The sequence below is a fragment of the Thunnus maccoyii genome, chromosome 22 (genome assembly GCF_910596095.1).
Source record: "Thunnus maccoyii chromosome 22, fThuMac1.1, whole genome shotgun sequence".
NCBI classification, from domain to species: Eukaryota; Metazoa; Chordata; class Actinopteri; order Scombriformes; family Scombridae; genus Thunnus; species Thunnus maccoyii.
Genome location: NC_056554.1, coordinates 2,650,969 through 2,671,623, shown reverse-complemented (window position 1 = coordinate 2,671,623; position 20,655 = coordinate 2,650,969). Strand labels below are relative to the sequence as shown.

The window sequence follows — 20,655 nt, the reverse complement described above, 5'->3', positions numbered from 1 at the left end:
GATATGTTGTGTCATCACTGCCTGCTCTGAAATTGGTTGGTCAGTAAACTCTTGATGAGAGATCACAGGTGGAAACTGTTGACTCTTAAAATAGTATTGCGGTCTGTCGGCTTATGAAAGAGAACAGTGTGTAATTTGCCTTCTTGTTTAATCACAATGACATCAAGGAAAGTGATGGGCTCAATGTCATACTTCATAGTAAAATGTACACTTTCATTACATGAATGGAGATAGTCTAAAAAGGCCAAAAGGTTGCAAATAAAGCAAAGGGATTCAATTTGAGCATATCTAGATTTTGTGAAATGACAAGAATGTTGTGGTATAGCAAGAAATGTTTCTTGTAAAAATAAGTATAATATATAAGTTCTAGTTCATGAGCTGAGATTGGTTATTCATACCTCACACTGCAGTTACAACTGTAGTTTGTAACGACTCTATTTGACTTCCATAGCTGCAGTTGAGTGGCTCTAGCTCCACTGATACTATGTGTGTGTGTGTGTTGTGTGTAGCAGGAAGAGTTATCAAATGAAAACATACAGAAAAGCAGCTTTGCTTTATATACTATATCATTAAGGCTAATTTAAACAATCACAAACATTGGGTATGACACCTATAGTGGCAGCAATATACTTAAGTAGAAAAACAAGAAAACAAGACTAAAATTAGTTCTATAATGAACAAATTATTTTTATTTGACTAATGGTGTTTTGTTGTCAAGTGGCCAGGGTATAAATGGGATAATACCTTTCAAGTTTGTACATCTCATGATTTCTTGGCTTCTTAATCCATCCAATAGTTGTTAAAGGATAGGTTCACACATTTTTAAGTCTGTCTTAAAACAGTCAGGTGTCCATATGAACATTCAAACATGTTTTTCTTGCTGCAATCATTCCTCCTGTTCATACTGGTGTTAAACCCTTTCCTCTTCATAGTGCATGTTAAATCTTAAATGAATCTTGAATGTTAGGTTGTGTTAACCAATAACCAATCAACCAATCTCTTATTTTATGCTTAAGGCTTCTCTGTATTTAGCTTATCCCTTAACAGAAATCACAATCCAACTGTCCCCATAAAGTAACTCAAATGTATAAATCAAAAAAAGGGAAATTATATTAAGGCAAATAAAGCTTACAAAAACTAAATAGCAATAACCCAACAAAATAGCAGTCTACTGACAATTCACATAAAATAAACAAGTTATTTTCACACAAGTAAATATTGTTTGTACCTCTTTACCCTTCTTATGTTACTATAGATTTTACCTTTGAGTGTACCCTTTTTTCTTAGCAGTAAACAAAATTAAAACAACCTAAAAAAATAAATAAATAAATTAAAAAAAAAAGCCAAATCACTACCTTGAACAATTAAAGTCACACATAGTAACTTTGTGGGCCCACACACTGTTACACAAGCTTTTAAATACATTTTTGCAAAGAAGGACTGTGGATTTGGCCCCCATCACCTACATTGTAAGTGCATTATGAAGGGATCTTCTAATGGTCAGTATGAACAGGAGGAATGATTACAGTGAGGAAAACATGTTTCAATGTTCATATTTGCACCTGACTGCTCTTTTAAGACAGACTTGAAAAACTGTGAACCCGTCCTTGAAGACTCTTTCATTCTGGACCAAAGTGGTGGACTGACTGAACTTCCAAGCCACTCCTGTCCATATGTCCTCCCATTCGAAAAGTGAAGTCTGAATGCTGTATGTCTGTGTATCTATCTGTCTATATGTCCAACTCACTTCTGTTTGTCAGATCTGAAACAGATATTTGAATTGTTTTTCAAACTGTTGAAATGCATTTGCATGTACAAAAACATAGCCTTTGGGCTATAGGCCTATAGCCTACACACTAAAAATCACTATAACTTTACCCATTAGAACACCACCCAAGACAATGGGTTGTTTTTACCCAGTGATAATGTTATTTTTTGATGTTACTGCTGGCTTATTTACACAGACATAGCCATTGGGCCTATGGTTGCAAACTGTTTAAATGTCACAATTTTTCACTGATGGTTATTTGTATCCTTTTTACTGTGCAGCAGTATTAAAGTCAAACTAGAGGTTGTTGTGTGTAACCCTTGATCAAAATAACATTATTTTAGTCTGGGTAAAAAAACCTAACAGTAACATACGGAAAACAGTAAACACTGCTTCAAAACAACCCTATATTGCATCAGTGCTATATTGACCCCAAAGGGCTCAATGTTCAACCCAGTGATTTTTATATAGGCTATAATATAACCTAATAGAATGTTTCATCATATTCTAGGCTATATTAGCCTATATAAAAAGTATATAGACTATAATATAGCCAAATACAATGTTTCATTATTAATAAAATGAGTTCAGTCTGTCTGTATGTATGCTATAACCACTTATCAGCAACAGCCTTTATAGATAAATAACAAATAACAAATAAATAATAAATAAAATAACAAATTCTCACCCCTTAATGAGAAATTTGGCCTGTTTTCCTCACAACATGCATCCAGTAGTTCCAGTAGTCCTAATAGTTTAAATATTGTACAATATACTGATACAAACTACACACGTGTCCCAGTTATAATCTCTCATATGACGTCATCGTGAAGCGAAACAGCAAGATCCAGGATTAAAATGTGGCGTCGCAGTCATGAGTGTTATTTCAGCTTTTTGGAGCATAGTAAAGTATCAAATTCATATCCCAATCAAATTCTGATGATATCAGTTACGTTGTCTACTGGATTCTACCAGCTGTTGCAAATAATACATGGAATATTCTGCCAATAAAAATAAAATATTGATTAATTCTTTCGCTGGTAGCTTCCAGTGAGGTATTTTATGTGGCAAGATTGTTTTTATTTTTATGTGTTTTTAATTTGGGTGTACTGATCCTTTAAAGGCTTTAAACATCAGTGTATGGAGGTGATGCTTTTATTCAGAAAGGATAAGTCGGAAGAGAAATTGTACTGCTACTGGAGGCGGATCAGTGTGGTTTGTATGAGATCAGGCTGCTGACAGTTGCAGGCAACACACGGCCGTGATCTGCGGTGTCTCCTCTGCTGCTCACACAAGTAAGTCACTAAAATCCGACGACATTTAACTAACCGTTTTATTACTGTTTTATTACTGTTTTCCAGTAGTTTAACGTATCTAACGTAAGTTACAAGATTCGCCCTCGCGTTGTCATGCAGAATAGTTCAGCTGCAAGCTAGCTAACTTTGCCTGTCAAATTCAAAAGCTTCATGTCTTTATGTTAATACTGTATGTTAAATATCTACCAGTAATGTTCATAAGACTGTTCCTTTCATTTAATGTTTCCATACAACACGTATGCGTTTGTAAATGTTAAAGTTTAACCATGAAGCTAATGCTAACTAACGTCAGAGGGCCAAGTGAAGTTAAAGGGTAGTGAATGGTGATAACAGTATGAATGCAGCACGAAAGAGTGACTCGCTTCGTCTTTTTTTCTGCACTGAAGGTAGATTAAACACCATATTGGAGTTTAGATTAGAATAAAAAATATTCACAGAAAATTATTTTTTTGCCCAGATATGAGCAGAGTTGAAACATCATTTGTTGGCTGACAGTTACTTTTTTCAACACTAGTGCCGATAACTTACCCGAGTTTATGTCCCGATACGAAAATTATACTTTTTTGACTCTTTGTTTACCAATGTAAACTTTTTCTTTTTAAAAACAAAAATTAATTTAACTAAATAATGAAAAGTTGTAATCATGTTAAAAGCTACCAGTACAAGAGATTGTCATAAATAGGCAGAAACTTTCTAGAAATGAGGAACTATAAACGAAATATGACCGGACATCCGATGCTCGCTACCTAGTGATGATTTACTTAGTACCAAAAAAGTACAATGGCTATATACCTAGTCCTGGTCATCATCAATACGTTTAATTTGATTAATTTCACATAGTTACATCAAATATGTGTCTGTAAAAAGCTCAATAGTGGTGGTGGTGGTTGCTCTGGCCATATTACGTCACAAACTGACGTAAGGATCATCATTTTGACTTTGCACTCTGCAGTATAGTTGTAGCCTGTATTTCAGCGAGCCAGTCAAGTATGTGGCCATTCAGGATATGTAGGTTCAGTAAAGTGCTGTTTTCAATAGCTCACCTTTCACACAGATAAGGCCTCTCTCAAGGAAATCACATGTAGTTGAAGTTTAATTTTTCTTATTCAGTTTATGAGTGAATTTACCACAAGGTGCAGCTTGTCGAACCTGCACCAGCATTTCACAGTTTTAAGTTTCATCAGATTGCTAAAGAGGTTTAGTTATGTAAGGTGGTTTGTAAAACATGGGCCCAGAGTTCACTGACCCTCAGCCTCGCCGTCCTGCATGGACTGCAACCTAAGCTAAGCTAATACATTTCCAAACTGAACATGGAGGGACCTCAGATTGTAGACTAGGCCGCATAAATAACCCTGTTTCACTCTGTAATAAGACTCTTAACATAATTGTATTCATTTGATCTATATGTGCAGTTAGTATCTATGAAAGGTAGAATAAAAAATCATGAAGTTTGTGTAAATAGAATATTTGTTTCCTTTCATCACTGCTTCAGTGTTATTGTACCTTGTTGAGAACAGGCTTACATTGCTTCTATTTCCTCTCTTTAGATTCGTACGGACCCATAGAGGAGGATGTCTGGGACTATGAATAATCCTTTCAAACATATTGTTGAGCCTCTGGACCCCAAGGTCCCAAACCAGCAGTTTTATAATCTTTCCAAACTTGGAGATCCCAGATATGGTAACAGCAAATCTTGATCAAATGTTAATATGAAAGTTCTTGGTCACTGGAATTGTGTAGTTTTAATAGCATATATTCCAAAGAGGTTCACTGTCTGAACACACCTGTTCCTCAGACCGTCTGCCGTTCTCCATCCGTGTCCTGCTGGAGTCTGCTGTCAGGAACTGTGATGAGTTTCTGGTGAAGCAGTCAGATGTGGAAAGCATCCTCAACTGGAAGCAGACCCAGACACAAACTGTGGAGGTACCATTCAGGCCGGCTCGTGTCATCCTCCAGGACTTCACGTATGTCTGCACCATTCTTTTGTATCAGACTTTCAGTGAGTTGCTACTATAGGTTGATTGAAATGTGTTCAAACCTGTAGAACTTCTATTTATCAGTCATGGGGAGCACAGTGAAAGCAGTTGTATAATGTCTTTTTCGGCTCTGGAGGAACTTGTCAAGTCTGACAAAATAACCCTGATGATGTCATAGTGATGTCATCAGGGTAATTTCTTGGGCTTGGGCTTGGAAAGTACAGATTTGCTATAGAAAACTTGCGTTACAAGCTGGAAAGTTGGAATATGAAAGATGTGGGAAATGTAGGATGTATTGTTTTTGGAGCTTGACCCACAGTAGGGACATAAGTCAGCATATCTCTGCCTCTACTGCACACATTTCTACTATTCTTTCTGTAATCTGTCTCTCGTGAGTATCCCAGCTTTATGGACATGTAATACTACATTGTTAGAGTACTTTTAAACTTTTAGTGGCAGGGGCACCTCTGTGGCTTATGGGTTAAGACACTGACCATGAACTGCAACATCCTCTGCTCAAATTTGGCTGCCTGGTTTGAGTCGGGTTTGTGATAAGATGATGATGAAGGATAAGATTAAGTATTGCAATATTCTTTATTTTTATTACAGTCAATAAATCTCATGTGCAGACCAAAACCAACAATGAATGTATTCTACTAACAAGTATTGTGTGTGTGTGTGTGTGTGTGTGTGTGTGTGTGTGTGTGTGTGTGTGTGTGTATCCAAAGCCTGAGACATATCTTATTCCTCTGTGCCACAGAGCTCCATTGTTGTCCAAAAAATATTAAAAACACATCATTGAGCCACGCTGTTGCACTGGGTAACGTGTTCCTATATGACTATGAAATATTACTAGAGCACCAAATGTGGATTAATCCACAGCTGTTAAAAATATTCCCTGTCAAATGCACTATTTCCTCCTGTTTGTGTTTGTTAAAAATGAGTGCCCAGCTGTTTTAGAAAATTACACAAAATAATTTATCCCATGTGCAAGACCAAAACTAGACAAATATGTTTGTCAGTGACAGTGTATTACATAGTGGTTGTCCATACAGGTATCATATATATATATATCTCACAACCGTCTGTGGGGCGTTTGTACGTTTGACTGACAACCCCCTTTGCTGTGATATAATCACAATATACCACTGCTAGGAGTGAGATATTGCTTTATAAATTGGTTACCAAATGTTACAGTATAGACACAATTCCAATAAAAACTGTTTTTAATGAAATTACAATTACATTTCAAGACTCATTTACAAGAAAGCAGATCCCTGCTGCCTGTGGTTGTTGTGCAATCTTAGTAAACTGCTAAACTGATGTTCAAGCTATTTGGCAATCTAACCGCAGTTTATTTATTCACATTGACTTGAAAGTTTAATTATATGTTGAAAAAATGTCACTGGGGTCACATTGCAAAGTGTTTTCAATAACTTTAGGCCCACTCATTTTGTTAGGAGATGCATTGCTTGATGTTGCAAGTATGCTGCCCCACCTTCTCTGGTCCCTGAGGTTCAGGTGCCAATAGTTCTGGAGAGAGCTCTCACATTAGTGCCCGCTCATAGACTTTATCTCTCCTGCTTCAAGACCCACATCTGAAAGCTTTTGCAGCATGGTGTTGATGAGACAGTGGTTGGTGTAGCTCTGTGTCGTCCCGGCTCACTGATAGATTGTGGGGAACATTTTATCGGTAGCTGTGGAGTGATAATTAAAAATAGAAGTGTAAAAGGTCTGTTAAATGTACTAGCTGTAGTATACGCTCATTATGTCACGGCTATCAACCAGTCAGATTGCAAGATTTTAACTACCTGTTTTATAATATGAATTTAACTGTTTAAATTTATGTTCCCACCACCTACAGCCTTGTATGTGTTACTCAGAGTTATGATTCATGCTATCTGTGTATTCATTACAAAGAATTAATGAGGTCCACTGTGAGGACACAGAATCTTGGCTCAGGTGTATGTATTGTTATTGACATAAAGGTGACTGTTTATTTCAGGTGATATCACCCAGCCTTGATTTCCTAGGTAACTTTAGCCCGATTTAAGGGATGATTAACATCTAATGATGATGACATTGACTGGACTAACTCAGACTTGCATTGCAGTGGTGTACCTGCTGTGGTGGACTTTGCTGCCATGCGTGATGCTGTGATGAAACTAGGCGGCGACCCAGAGAAGATTAATCCTGTTTGCCCAGCTGACCTTGTCATCGATCATTCCATCCAGGTGGACTTTAACAGAAAGTAAGACCAGGTTCATCAGACTGGTACCATCATGGCACCATCAGCTGATGCATACTGTAGTAATCTGCAATAAAGTTATATGCACGTATTTTACTGCAATTTAATCACACTGGCTCTTTTTCTTCAAGGTCAGATAGCCTTCAGAAAAACCAGGACCTGGAATTTGACCGCAACAGAGAACGATTTCAGTTCTTAAAGGTATGAAATGTTAACAATTATTAATTATTCTTTGTCTAATAGATAGTGATTCTGAAGGGATTTCTTTAGCCTGCGAATATGTTCTCTCTCCTTCCCAGTGGGGCTCTAAAGCCTTCAGGAACATGCGCATCATTCCTCCCGGTTCAGGAATCGTTCACCAGGTTAACCTGGAGTATCTGGCCCGGGTGGTGTTTAACCACGATGGGTACTTCTATCCTGACAGCCTGGTGGGCACAGACTCCCACACCACCATGATTGATGGCCTGGGTGTTCTTGGCTGGGGTAAGCTAATCTTTCTTCACCAGACTAGTTTAAGCTCAACACTTACCAGGAGTTAATTTGTGATCAACTATGAACTTTAGTGTGTGTACTTCTCCTCACCCTGTGCCATCTACCTAATCAGTAATTGATCTGTTCAAAAACAGTAATGTAACAATGACAATTTGTGATTTTAGAGATGTTCATAGGAGTACTCTTGAATTTCATCCAGAGTGAGGCTAGCTGTTTACCCCATTATCTAACCACATAACCACATTATCTCATGTCTGAATACTTAACACACAGACATGAGATTTATATCTATCTTCTCATCTCACTCCCGGTGATTTTGGTTGTAATACCTATTGCATGCTGCAGTACAGTAAGCTTCTAGCTAATGGTAACATGAACATAATGTGAATTTTGGTGTGATCATGAAGTTCTAAATAACTTTTTGGTACAACCTTCAGGTGTGGGTGGAATAGAAGCAGAGGCTGTGATGCTGGGTCAGCCAATCAGCATGGTTCTACCTGAGGTAGTTGGATACAAGCTGTTTGGGAGTCCAGACAAGTTCATTACTTCCACAGACATCGTCCTCACTGTTACGAAGGTAATTAGACTCTGCTTGCTCGTGCAGCTTTTACCCACTTCTGTCATATCCAGCATTGTTGACATTACATTCTTCCTCTCCTCTTGTGCTCTCAGCACCTCCGTCAGGTGGGTGTAGTGGGGAAGTTCGTGGAGTTTTTCGGCCCGGGTGTGGCTCAACTGTCCATCGCTGACAGAGCCACCATCGCCAATATGTGTCCAGAGTACGGAGCCACAGCAGCTTTCTTCCCTGTGGACAACGTCAGCATTCAGTACCTCGAGCAGACTGGTGAGTGCCCAGCTGTGGAGTATGGAAAAAAAATCCTGTCATGTACTGAACTACAAGTTTGATTTGACATAAAATGTGGTCGACTTCAGGACTATCAATATACTACACATTTGGTTTTCCACCATATTTGCTTATTTGAAACCAGCATGCAGTAGTGATGTAGTGCTACATAGTTCATCTACACTGTTCCACAACTTCACGCAACATTTTGACCTTAAACATTTCTTCATGCATGGCACCCTCTTCAAGTTAACAAATGGATACTTCATTTCTTAAAACACCTCTGTGATTTATCTAAAACGGTTATTTTCTTCATTTTTGTCTCCTTTGTCTTGATTCAGGGCGAGAAGTGGAAAAGCTGTCTTACATTACAAAGTACCTGAAGGCAGTGTCCATGTTCAGAGACTACAATGATGTCTCTCAGGATCCAGATTTCACTCAGGTCAGCCTTGACATCATTATGTTTTAGCAGTTTCAGCATTTGAATGCAGTGTAACTGAACTACCATCACTGTCTCTTTCAGGTTGTAGAGCTGGACCTGAGTAAAGTGGTTCCATGCTGCAGCGGCCCCAAACGACCTCAGGACAGAATTCCTGTTTCCACTATGAAAGAAGACTTTGAAACGTGCTTGGGAGCAAAGGTAAGTGTCACATTATGAAGCATCACATGAAACACAGGAAACAAAACTCACTTTCTCCACAACCACCAAATAACTTTTTGTTTTGTTAAACTTAGCCTAGTGGAAACATAAGTGTTCACTGGGTGGAGATGTACACATCACTAAATTAAGAAGTTGCACTACACAAACTAGTTCTTGCACAGAGATTAGTTGTTACTAAATATTTACACCCAGTGACAGCCAGATGTAACTGACTGACCCCAACTAACTACTGACTAAAATACTTTTTGAAGACGCAACACACTTTCTTTAGTAAAGACGTTGGAAGATGTTTGGGCCTTGTTTTCACTTGTCTTGAATTTATTTTCTCTGTCTTAGAAAAACATGTTGCAAGAGCCTTCAGAAACTCCTGCAGATTAAACTTAGAAAACTAAACACAGACTTACTATAAACAGACTTGAAGACACTCCCTAGCCTGACAACATTAATGCTACAAACAACTCATAATGCAAAAACAATCTCTGATATTGTGAACATGTAATAGTCTACTCTTCGAATATAAGACGACCCCCAGTTTTTCAAATGTAATTTGTAATTTATATTTGGGCCAATACGATAATTTTAATAAATTATTCGGCCTCCTTAAACTGTTATTTTGGGTAGTTATGTTTGTATAGCTTGTGACGTTAATGTGACTTCTTGTTTACATAGTTGTTTGCTTTTGATTGGACGGCGCTAATGATGTTTCAAAGCAGCCAATTACTTAACTAAGATGTTTCTTAAGCTTTAAAGGTGCAACCCAATTTAGTAAATCACTAGTTTAAAACTAGCTAGTAGAAGAACATACTTAGTGATTTTTATAGCTACTTCTCAGATGGGCTGAGTATTGAACTTCAGTACTTTTTGGTACCAAAAAAGCGACCATCAGATGTCAGATACATAATCTTGTTCAGTGTAATCAGATAGCACTCGATTTAAATCATAATCTTGCCAGTTTTAGATTATTTTATTTAAGTTCTTTTATGGCTGTATGTGTTTAAAAACCTTTTAATATTCTTTCTTGCTTCCTCTGTAAAACAAAATAAGGGTTTATAGGTAAGGGATCAGATAAAGTATTGTTTTGGCGTCGGTGCTGAAACTTTCTATCAACAAGTGATACCCAGCCCCATTTGTCAATAATAGCTTTAATTTGATGTTCAGTGTCTATAACTTAATTGATGTTATTGTCAGTGCACTGGTTAACTCTACAACATAACTCACTTCACTTTATCTTGTGCTGTTTTCAGCAAGGCTTCAAGGGTTTCCAAGTGGCCCCTGAGCGTCACAGCATTGTGGCCCCCTTCCAGTTCAATGGAAAAGAGTATCAGTTGAGCCATGGCTCAGTGGTCATCGCTGCTATCACCAGCTGTACCAACACCAGCAACCCATCTGTCATGCTAGGAGCTGGTGGGTATTCTTCACTTAATAACATTTGTGGAATATCATGGAATCTGTGGGGAGGCAGAGATAGGATAAGATATTGAAGATGAATTGTTTTCTCTCAGGACTCCTTGCTAAAAAGGCAATAGAGTGTGGCTTGAGCGTGAAGCCTTACATAAAGACCAGCCTGTCACCCGGCAGTGGAGTCGTCACCTACTACCTGAAGGAGAGCGGTGTCATGGACTACCTCTCTCAGCTGGGGTAAGCTGCTGAACTTACTTCAATCAGTCACTCGTCTGTAGTAGAACAGATGATCCCAAACTTGTTCACTGATGTGTGGAAGACAGAGACGCGTTATGTGTTGTTTACGTGTGATGACTTAATTTAAAACATTTAATTTGCAGAAGTTCAGAGTTGGGTTGGGCAATATGGATAAAATCTCCTATCACTGTTTATGTAATTTTATTTTGAAATAGAGATTTACATCATGATATAGTATAGAGATATTAAACAAACATCCACCATGGTGGAAAAGCTGTCAGTGATTACACAGTTTGTCCACCAGAGGGCACTGACTGTTTACTTTTTTCAAAACTGCAAAATGTGAAACTCCGTACATATCACAGTTCATGAAAAATGTACATACAAACGTAAAGATCCTTATGAAAAATTGGGTCTATGCTAAATGAATATTGAATAGTGATTTTTTTTTTTTTTTTTAAATCTCATTGTTACCCAACATAAAGTGTGTGTCAGTATGTAAGGCCCATACAAAAAGAGCTTGTATCATGTTCTCTGTCCCACATGGCAAAGCCAACCTGAAGTTTATATGAGGCTCTTTAAAGATAATATTCAACCATTGAAACAATCATTTTGTCTCTCCTGTTAGCTTTGAGGTTGTTGGCTATGGTTGCATGACGTGTATAGGCAACAGTGGGCCGCTCCCAGAGCCGGTGGTGGAGGCCATAACTCAGGTACCAAAGGTTTATATTAAGAGGCTCCACTCCTCAGTCTGTATTAAGCTGTTTTTCTTCCTCATCTATCTTTTTCTTTTCCCAGCATTCCTCACGCTTACATGTCCTGCGGTAACAGGAATATTGTTTTGTCCATTGCTTTCTTTAGTTTTGTTTGCATGTGCTTTTACTTGATCTGAAGTATTTCTGCTCTCATTTCACAAGCTAAACAATAACACATTTCAAAACACAAATACATAGTCTTTTCTATGATCTGAGGTCTTCACAGTGATGTGTGTGTGTTTCAGGGAGATCTGGTTGCTGCTGGAGTTCTGTCAGGAAACAGAAACTTTGAAGGGCGTGTCCACCCCAACACCAGAGCCAACTACCTGGCTTCTCCTCCACTCGTCATCGCCTACGCAATAGCCGGCACTGTGAGGATCGACTTTGAGAACGAACCCATTGGTGAGTGGTTTGGAGAGTAACTAGACGCAAAAAATGTTTGGGTTTTTTTGTGCCATTAAGTAACAGTTGAGTACATAGTGTGCTGGTGGAAGCTTCAACCACAAAATCTGGCTAAGTGTTCAACCGACCAGGAAACAGATGTCATTATAAATGTGTGCTGGATGGAGCCAAATGTAGAATCTAAAGGTTACTTTCTTCTCTCAGCAGGATGCTGCTGGATTGGATACAGTTTTTTTTTTTTAGTCTTTGGATTTAAAAATTACAGTTACACAACCAACAGTTATAATGTGATTTGACAAGCTAGACATTCAACATAGCTTCCAGGGTGAGTCTATGAATGTAAGACTGACTCATGGATGCAGTACATGAAGATTCACTCTGTTTTAGACTAGTCATTTTTAGGCCGGAAAAGAGGCTTTTGTGTGTTGTAAGATTTCGTATTTGTCAGTTTCACAGCCAAGAATATACAAAGGTGGTTGACGTTTCTAATACTCACAATTTAGATATTTTTCTCCTTTTTGTGTCTTTTTGTAGCCATTAATTCTGAAGGCAAAGAGGTTTTCCTGAGGGATATCTGGCCCACACGGGAAGAGATCCAGGCTGTGGAGAGAAAGTTTGTCATTCCATCAATGTTCAAAGAAGTCTACGAGAAGATTGAGGTAGAGTCAACTTTTAATGCGATAGCTGTTAAAGATAAATGTTTGTCATAATGAGTTGTGTGTTAAGAAAATGTACATTTTTAGTAAGCGTCCTAACAGTCAGATGTAAATGTGTGATTGAATCTTTTGGTTGTGTTGTTGCAGAAAGTGAATGAACGCTGGAACTCTCTGGTCGCTCCATCTGACAAACTGTATACCTGGGACCCCAACTCAACTTACATCAAGTCACCACCGTTCTTTGATGGTTTGGTAAATAAACAAATCAATACATCTTCCCGAAGATGTACAGTGTATTTTTGCAAGATGTTTAAAAGAATACAAATTTAAGATTTAAAATCCAATTTTATTTGATTGTTTTATTTTTTATTAAACTCTAAAAAACAATAAGTGTACTCCTGATAGCACTATAGACCACAATTTGAAACTGGATTTTTCAGTTGAATGTTAACAATGTCCAGATGTTTGCTCATTTCCAGAGAAAATAAAAAGGCTTGTTTCATATTCATGTTTACAAAAGCAGGATTCTTGATTTCTTGAGAAATCTGTTATAGTCAAAATCAAAACCACTGGGTGGGATCTCACTTTCAAATAGACTCTACACAGCAGTCAGAGGTCGCTGGTCAGCTGCTCTGGTTTCTGGCAAAGGTTGTGAAAAAATAAGCAAAATTAAAAAAAAAAAAGATGCAGTAGTCTGGTTACAGTGTTTTGCTTCGGAGTAAACTGGAAATGATTTTTCAGGTTTTCATTTTCATTTTGGCAGTAAGTAAGTATTTGTCAAACATAAAATGAAAATTGGAATACAACATGTATTTGGAAATAGAAAATGAAATTTCTGTTATTGATTAAATGATTTCATCTGGACTTCCATAGTACAGTACTACTGTTACTAATACTACTCATACCTCAACGATTAGTACAACCATTACTATTTAAGGTACAAATACTACTGTTACTTTTGTCAGAGGCTGATCATTATTTTTTGGCCACGACTATAACTTGTATCATCTTGCTTTCATTCAGACCATGCAGCTGCAGCCTCCCAGGTCCATAAATGACGCCTACGTGCTGCTGAACTTTGGTGACTCAGTCACCACAGACCACATTTCTCCTGCTGGGAACATTGCCCGAAACAGCCCTGCAGCACGCTACCTGACAAACAGAAGGTGAGTCCTGACTGCTCTGAACTGTGAGGAAGTATTGGCAGTAGTGTTTTATGTAGAAATAGATGTCCACATTTCAAGATAACCCCAGAAACCATTAAATGTGTTTCCACCAAGGAATAAATGATCCAGGGTCACTGAATGGTTTGATGAGTATGAAAATGATCATATGTTATGGCCTTCACAGTAACCAGATCTCAACCCAATTGAACACCTATGGGAGATTTTGCATTGACTTGTTAGACAGTGCTCTCCACCACCATCATTAAAACACCACATGAGGGAATATCTTTTGGAAGAATGATGTTCATCCCTCCAGTAGAGTTCAGAGACTGTAGAATCAATTCCAAGCTGCACTGAAACTGTTTTGGCGGCACGTGGTTGTCCAGCACCTTAATAAGACACTTTATGTTGGTTTTTCCTTTAATTTGTCACCCGTCTGTACATAAAAGCTTCCTGTTCCACACTGTTATGTGTTCTGACAGTTTGACCCCACGTGAGTTCAACTCTTATGGCTCCCGTCGAGGTAACGATGCTGTAATGGCCAGAGGGACGTTCGCCAACATCCGCCTATTTAATAAATTACTCAACAAGCAGGCACCACAAACCATTCACCTGCCAACTGGAGAAACGGTCAGCATGCTACACCTTCCTACCACTTTGTAACCAAATGTCATTCACATGTTGTGCCGCTCTTTGATCTCAACTGTGTCAACTGTCTTTGTCTCCTTTTCATAATAAGAAGTGACCACCATACAGTAAACGGTGTGACTTTGGGCTGTCCCAGATGAAACTTGACAATGATGAGAGAGTCTGAAAGTCTATAAAATGTCTAAAATTAGTGAAAAATCTCCATCATGTCCAAGCTGTCTCCAAATATCTTGTTTTATTTGACCAATTAGTCCAGTAAGTGATTTAAAATTGATGACAGCAAAAGAAATTTCTGACTGAAGGAGACGACAACACAGTCATGATGTTCTTTGTGTTAACTGATCACTCCTGAGCCATCAGACAGTTCTGCCTCACAGCAGGCCTTTTTTTGGCCCCAGCAGCCATGAAGGAAGAACTATATTTAGACCTGTTTCCTCTTTTAATTGAAACACAGGTAAGTTAAGTTCCTGAAATAGTCTCTGGGATCCTGGAAAAGATACTGCTGTGAAAACAGGCTAAATGTGACTGCTGTTATGAATCATGTCTACAAACCAACCAACTGGAACACAGCATTAAATGACACATAATACATAAACAGTGCCAGCGCTGTGGTCAAAACTTTTTGCTGCATTTTCAGGACATAACTGGTAGAGATGGATGATGTGAGTTAATAACATGTCTCTGCTTATGTAATTTTTTTTCCTATTTACGTGATAGTGCTATGATGAAACAAATATTTTTAGACTCATCTCACAAATTCCATCTAACCTGCACAGCGCTGTTTATTCCTCAAGCAAAGAGTTCATCTCGCCTACATGATGTGAAACACTACAACTAACTTTTCTGTATTGTGCCCTTTTTGTCCAGATGGATGTGTTTGATGCTGCGGAGAGATACCAGCAGTCTGGAGTGCCTCTGCTGGTTCTGGCAGGGAAGGAGTACGGCTCGGGCAGCTCCAGAGACTGGGCAGCGAAAGGTCCTTTCTTACTGGTAAGAGTCACATGTCCTCAGACCCTGTTGGATTTTATGAAATCTTGTCCTCATCCTAAGCTTACAGATGAGCAGCAGGTATTGTGTGAAGGTCCTATTAATGAGAAAGAGTTGTATAAAGCTATACAGTCTTTTCAGAATGGCAAGGCTCCCGGTCTAGATGGGATACGTGTAGAGGTTTTTAGAGCCTTCTTTGTCGAAATTAAGGATGCTTTATCAGCCTGCTATAAATTTTCTTTTGAAGTAATCTAATTATCAAAAAGAGGGGCTAATTTCCCTGTTGCTAAAACATGATGCAGATGGCAAAAGATCCTGTGAAATAAAATAACTGGAGACCCCTAACACTCTTGTGTTGTGATGCCCGTATTTTAGCCAGATGTATTGCACTGAGATTAAAGCAAGTCATTCAACAATTAATACATTTTGACCAAACAGGTTTCTTACAAGGCCGATTTATAGGTGATAATATCAGGCGACTCCTTGAAATCATTGAGTGTTATGATGAGAATAATCTGCCTGGTTTGATATTTATAGCTGACTTTGAGAAAGCCTTTGACCCTGTTAGCTGGAAGTTAATATATCAACCTTTGCAGTACTATAACTTTGGTGATTGTTTCATCAAATGGGTTCATGTCTTGTATCAAAATCCGTTTAGCAGACTTCTAAACAATGGATATATTACTGACGCAATTAAACTTTCTAGAGGGGTCAGACAAGGCTGTCCTCTTTCAGCTTATTTGTTTATTCTTGTCATAGAAACATTGGCTATAAAAATAAGAAATAATGTGAACATTAAAGGTTTAGAGATTAATGATTTGGAATCAAAAGCTTCGTTTTATGCCGACGATGCTTCTTTCCATGTAAAAGCCGATGTCATTTCTCTAGAGACGCTTATTTTAGAATTGAATTCTTGTGCTTCTTTGTCAGGCTTCAAGCCAAATTATCAAAAATGTTGTAGTCTTAGAATTGGATCATTGAAAAATTCAGAATTTCAGATACCTTTCCTTTCCCCTATTAAATGGTCAAATGGCCCTTTGAATCTTTTGGGAATACATATACCAGCTGATAAAAACATTTTAGTAAAAACCAATTTTGATTTAAAACTTAAAAAAGTAGACAAACTTCTCCAGGGCTGGAGGGGAAAACATCTGTCTATTTATGGCAAAGTTACAATAATTAATTCTTTGATAATTTCACAATTTACTTATTGTCTTTTGTCTTTGCCCTCGCCTGATGTTACCTTTTTTTAAAGCGTATGAAAAGAAAATCTTAAGTTTTATTTGGAATGATAAACCTTAAAAAATTAAGCGCAGTTATTTGTATAATACACGTGAAAGCTCTGATTAAAAACTCTCAGGATAATTTAGGTATTTGTCAACCTTGCATTAGAAATTACAAATGGTTGGGCAAGTGTAAAATCAACTCAGATATGTATCGTTTCTTTATGTCCTTTGAGAATATAACTTCTCATCCATATTATTTTCAAACATATTAGAATGCTGTGTTTGATACTCCTCTTCCTTGGTTAAACATTTTTAGGGGTATTTACTCGTCATCTTGCTCTACTTATTTATGGACCTTTTCAGTTAAATTTTTTTTATATTTTTATGTGTGTGAGTATTGAATATGTGTGTTTGTGTAAAATAAAACAAGAAAAAAAAAACATCTTAATGCATATTTTACTGGATTTTTTGCTATATTTAGCTAGAATTATTGGTTTTTATTGTTTGATTTAAAAAAAAAAAAAATCAAGGTCCACTTACTAGCTTTTTCTAGCATTTTCAACTGCATCTCATGGTGTTCATCAGTCAATAATTTGCTCAGTCATCATGTGACTGAAATATGAAACCTGGACAACTGAGCAAACTCCACTGAAGACCATGAGATTTGACTGAAAGCTCTAGAAAAGGCAAGGAAGTGGACCTTTATTCTTTTTCTGGTCAAATCTGTGTTTTGAATGTCAAGTATGAACGTCCACACTTAAGTTTTTGCGTGTGCCTTTTTTTAATAAGGGTATAAAGGCAGTTCTAGCTGAGAGCTATGAGCGGATCCACCGCAGTAATCTGGTCGGGATGGGAGTGATCCCTCTGGAGTATCTATCAGGAGACACTGCTGACAGCCTGGGACTGACCGGCAGGGAGCGCTTCACCATCCTCATCCCCGAGCAGCTAACACCCCGCATGATAGTCGACGTGAAGGTACGTTAAGAGCATTCAGACTCATTATTTTTACCATTATTATTTACTGTTATTTTACTGATTCAGGTGAGTTTTAATGTGATTTTTCTCTTTGTGTTCTCACAGCTCGACACAGGAAAAACATTCCAAGTGCAGATGAGATTCGACACTGATGTGGAGCTGGCATATTTCCACCACGGAGGCATCCTCAACTACATGATCCGCAAGATGTCCGAAAACTAACATGCCAAGTACAACAAAGAAAGAGAACCGTTCTTCTCAGCTACAGTCCAACATGGCAATACCATAGCGAGTTCAAGTAATGGTGTAATGACAAAAGAATGCCGTCCGAGAATTATCCAATTATTGTTCACGTTTGGTGCCATTAACAGAGAGCTGAAAATTACCCTTCCTCATTTTTGAGAATGCTGCTACTTCTTAGAATTACAAAGCAGACTAGCTGGAATACATGAGGTGTGAATATTTAGTTATGGTATTCAAGGTAGGATGATGCTTGATTTTAAAAACACGATAGGTAAAACAGTTTTTTTCGTCTCCACCAGATGTCCTCCAATATTTCATTTTCCTAATATGAACTCATTCCTACCTGCTCTCTGTGGGTGTGTGAGGGTTTCAGAGACAGCAGTGCACTACAGCTAAACCAAGGTTTCTTTCAAGGTTTCTACTACCAGGTTTTGATACATGGACTATCATTCAGTACCACTCATTGATACTTGAGTAAATCAACTTCAGACGGGAGCTTTGCTCTGAACAGAGAATGGCTCTAATTTAGAAAAAACTCAATGGTTGTTTTATCAGTCCTGACGGGGGTGAGATTAGCAGAGTGGAAAACATGGTTTTGGGGAAATTTGTGGTTGTACATGAAGTTTTGTCTCTCACATGCAACATAGCTCCCCGGCCAAAATCCAACTAGGGATGTTGCGGTTACACTGTCTTAACCATTTGGTTACCAGACGCCTCTCATTGATGTAATTTCTGTTCTAATTTTTTTTCTTTTTCTTGCACAGTAATCAAAAGAAACTGATAAGCATTAAAGAAGAAGAATAGTAGTATCAATGAAATCCTAACAATCCCTACAGTGATTGGAGAATAACTGATAGATGATTTAATAATAAGTAGTCCTAGTTTACATCATCCTGCTAAATCTGCTCGTTAGAACTGATGGCCAAAATTACATAAATAAGACCCAAGTTGTAATAAACAAAAATTGTTCTTGAAATATCAAGGATTATGTTGAGAGTAAACATTCATCAACTCCACTTACTTCCTTTTTTCCTGGTGCTTTCAACCACATGTCGTGATTTTTGTGCCTCCCCACCAGAGACAGATGTGGCCGGAGGCATCATGTTTTTGGGTTGTATGTCCGTACATATGTACCGTTCTCATGAACATGATATCTCAAGAATGCCTTGAGGGAATTTCTTCAAATTTGGCACACACATTAAGTGATTAGATTTTGGTCAAGGTCAAGGTTACTGTGACCTCACGTCTGTCCCATTTGCTCTTGAACGTGATACCTCAGGAACGCCTGGAGGGAATTTCATTACATCTGGCAAAAAACATCTACTTGAACTCAAGGATGAACTGATTAGAATTTGGTGATCAAAGGTCAATATTCACTGCGACCTCACAAAACACATTTTTGGCCATAAATCAAGAACTCATATGCTAATTACGACAAAGTTTCACAAATGTCTAATAAGGATAAAATGATGAGGTGATGACATTTTATATCCAAAAAGTCCCTATGTGAAGACATCATGTTTCTCACTGGAAATTATTCACTAGAATCATACGTGTGAAGTGATAACTTCCATTTTGCCAGAAAATACACTTAATACACTGGATGTAAACTGCAACTTGACTGGTTGGCGGAGGCATACACCCAGAGGTGGTATTTCTACTTTATCTGTGGATGCAGTCTGCTCCAACTGAACTATCTCTGTGACAACTGAGCAAACTTCATTAGCCAATAAAGACCATGAGATCTGGTTGAAAGCTTCTGAAAAATCCAGCAAGTTGACCTTGAGTCAGTTTTCTTTTTTTAAGGAGCACTGTTTATTGGTGGTGATGGACTAAGAAATCATACAAAGTGTGACCTGACTGAGAGAAGAATATAATTCTGAAATACTGTATTACAATAATGGTTACCATACATTGCACATGTGCTGCATGACACCATTGTTACCATTTCAACCCACTTCAGGTTGTCAGTTTTATTCACAACCAAACACGTTTTTAAAAATTCATGTTTCTTCTAAACCTCTTTTTGCTCTCTGTCTCTCATTTAATATATAAAAATACGCCTGTTTGTGTGTTTGTTCAGACATTCCATTGTAAAGCTGCTTTTGCCATTGTGTCAAGTTAATGTTATTGACTGCCTTAATAACATATCTGATCATCTTGATTCAAAGATGTTTGTGTCCTCTTGTATCTTAAAAGACTGATTATTTTGATTTTGAAGACAAAATCATGTTTTTGTTTAACAGTTCAATTAAAATCTGTCTGAATGCATTAAGCCATAGAATACTGATAAATAGAATAAAAAGTGATTTCTTTTTTGGAATGGTTTTCTTGTCATTTATAGTTTATGCTTTACTTTAGCATTTATTGATTTCTTTTTCCAAACAGATTTTTCATTTTAATGTATTTGAATAAGAGACCTTAAACATAAATGTTGCCAATCAGATGTACTGAGGCTGATCTTGGCAAAGCTCTAAACATCAAATACCAGCATGATTACAAGACTGCTGGAATGCTTTTTTTTATAATACCCTGGAGAATATGAACCTTTAAATAGTCCTCAAAAAAGCTCTATTCATCCCATAGAGAGGCTACAGGCTGGTTATAGAACCATGCTCTCGCTCATCCTAGAGTTCTTTCAACGGTTTGGACAA

The 20,655-nt window shown here is 37.8% G+C and overlaps 2 protein-coding genes across 7 annotated transcripts in view; one reads left to right on the top strand and one right to left on the bottom strand.

The window, feature by feature from the left end:
- The first annotated feature begins 2,955 nt into the window (after nucleotides 1–2,955).
- On the top strand, nucleotides 2,956–20,324 carry aco1 (aconitase 1, soluble). Its single transcript, XM_042400410.1, has 21 exons — nucleotides 2,956–3,063; nucleotides 4,632–4,764; nucleotides 4,880–5,048; nucleotides 7,174–7,311; nucleotides 7,440–7,509; nucleotides 7,608–7,791; nucleotides 8,238–8,377; nucleotides 8,473–8,644; nucleotides 8,986–9,086; nucleotides 9,168–9,284; nucleotides 10,550–10,709; nucleotides 10,808–10,943; nucleotides 11,572–11,656; nucleotides 11,944–12,100; nucleotides 12,635–12,759; nucleotides 12,904–13,008; nucleotides 13,780–13,922; nucleotides 14,405–14,552; nucleotides 15,438–15,560; nucleotides 17,573–17,758; nucleotides 17,864–20,324. The coding sequence occupies exons 2-21, from the start codon at nucleotides 4,656–4,658 to the stop codon at nucleotides 17,978–17,980; spliced, it is 2,685 nt and encodes an 894-aa protein (XP_042256344.1). The 5' UTR covers nucleotides 2,956–3,063; nucleotides 4,632–4,655; the 3' UTR covers nucleotides 17,981–20,324.
- The window catches only part of paqr9 (progestin and adipoQ receptor family member 9), a 39,256-nt gene continuing 27,173 nt past the window's right edge, over nucleotides 8,573–20,655 (bottom strand). The window contains exons 11-13 of one of the 6 annotated variants that reach the window (XR_006093344.1): nucleotides 12,597–12,700; nucleotides 10,858–11,011; nucleotides 10,662–10,753 (exon numbers count right to left, since the gene is read on the bottom strand). The gene's annotated coding sequence lies outside the window, so the exon portion shown is untranslated. Of the gene's footprint in view, nucleotides 8,657–10,661; nucleotides 10,754–10,857; nucleotides 11,012–12,596; nucleotides 12,701–20,655 lie in introns of those variants that run through there. The other 5 variants (XR_006093347.1, XR_006093348.1, XR_006093345.1 and 2 more) reach the window with 5 other exon arrangements.

Bases quoted from the DNA above. Each gene is read 5' to 3' on its own strand.
- aco1 (XM_042400410.1), top strand. From the start codon at position 4,656: ATGTCTGGGACTATGAATAATCCTTTCAAACATATTGTTGAGCCTCTG. The intron at 9,087-9,167 runs GTCAGCCTTGAC...TGTCTCTTTCAG, and splicing joins AGGATCCAGATTTCACTCAG to GTTGTAGAGCTGGACCTGAG. The intron at 14,553-15,437 runs GTCAGCATGCTA...CTTTTTGTCCAG, and splicing joins ACCTGCCAACTGGAGAAACG to ATGGATGTGTTTGATGCTGC.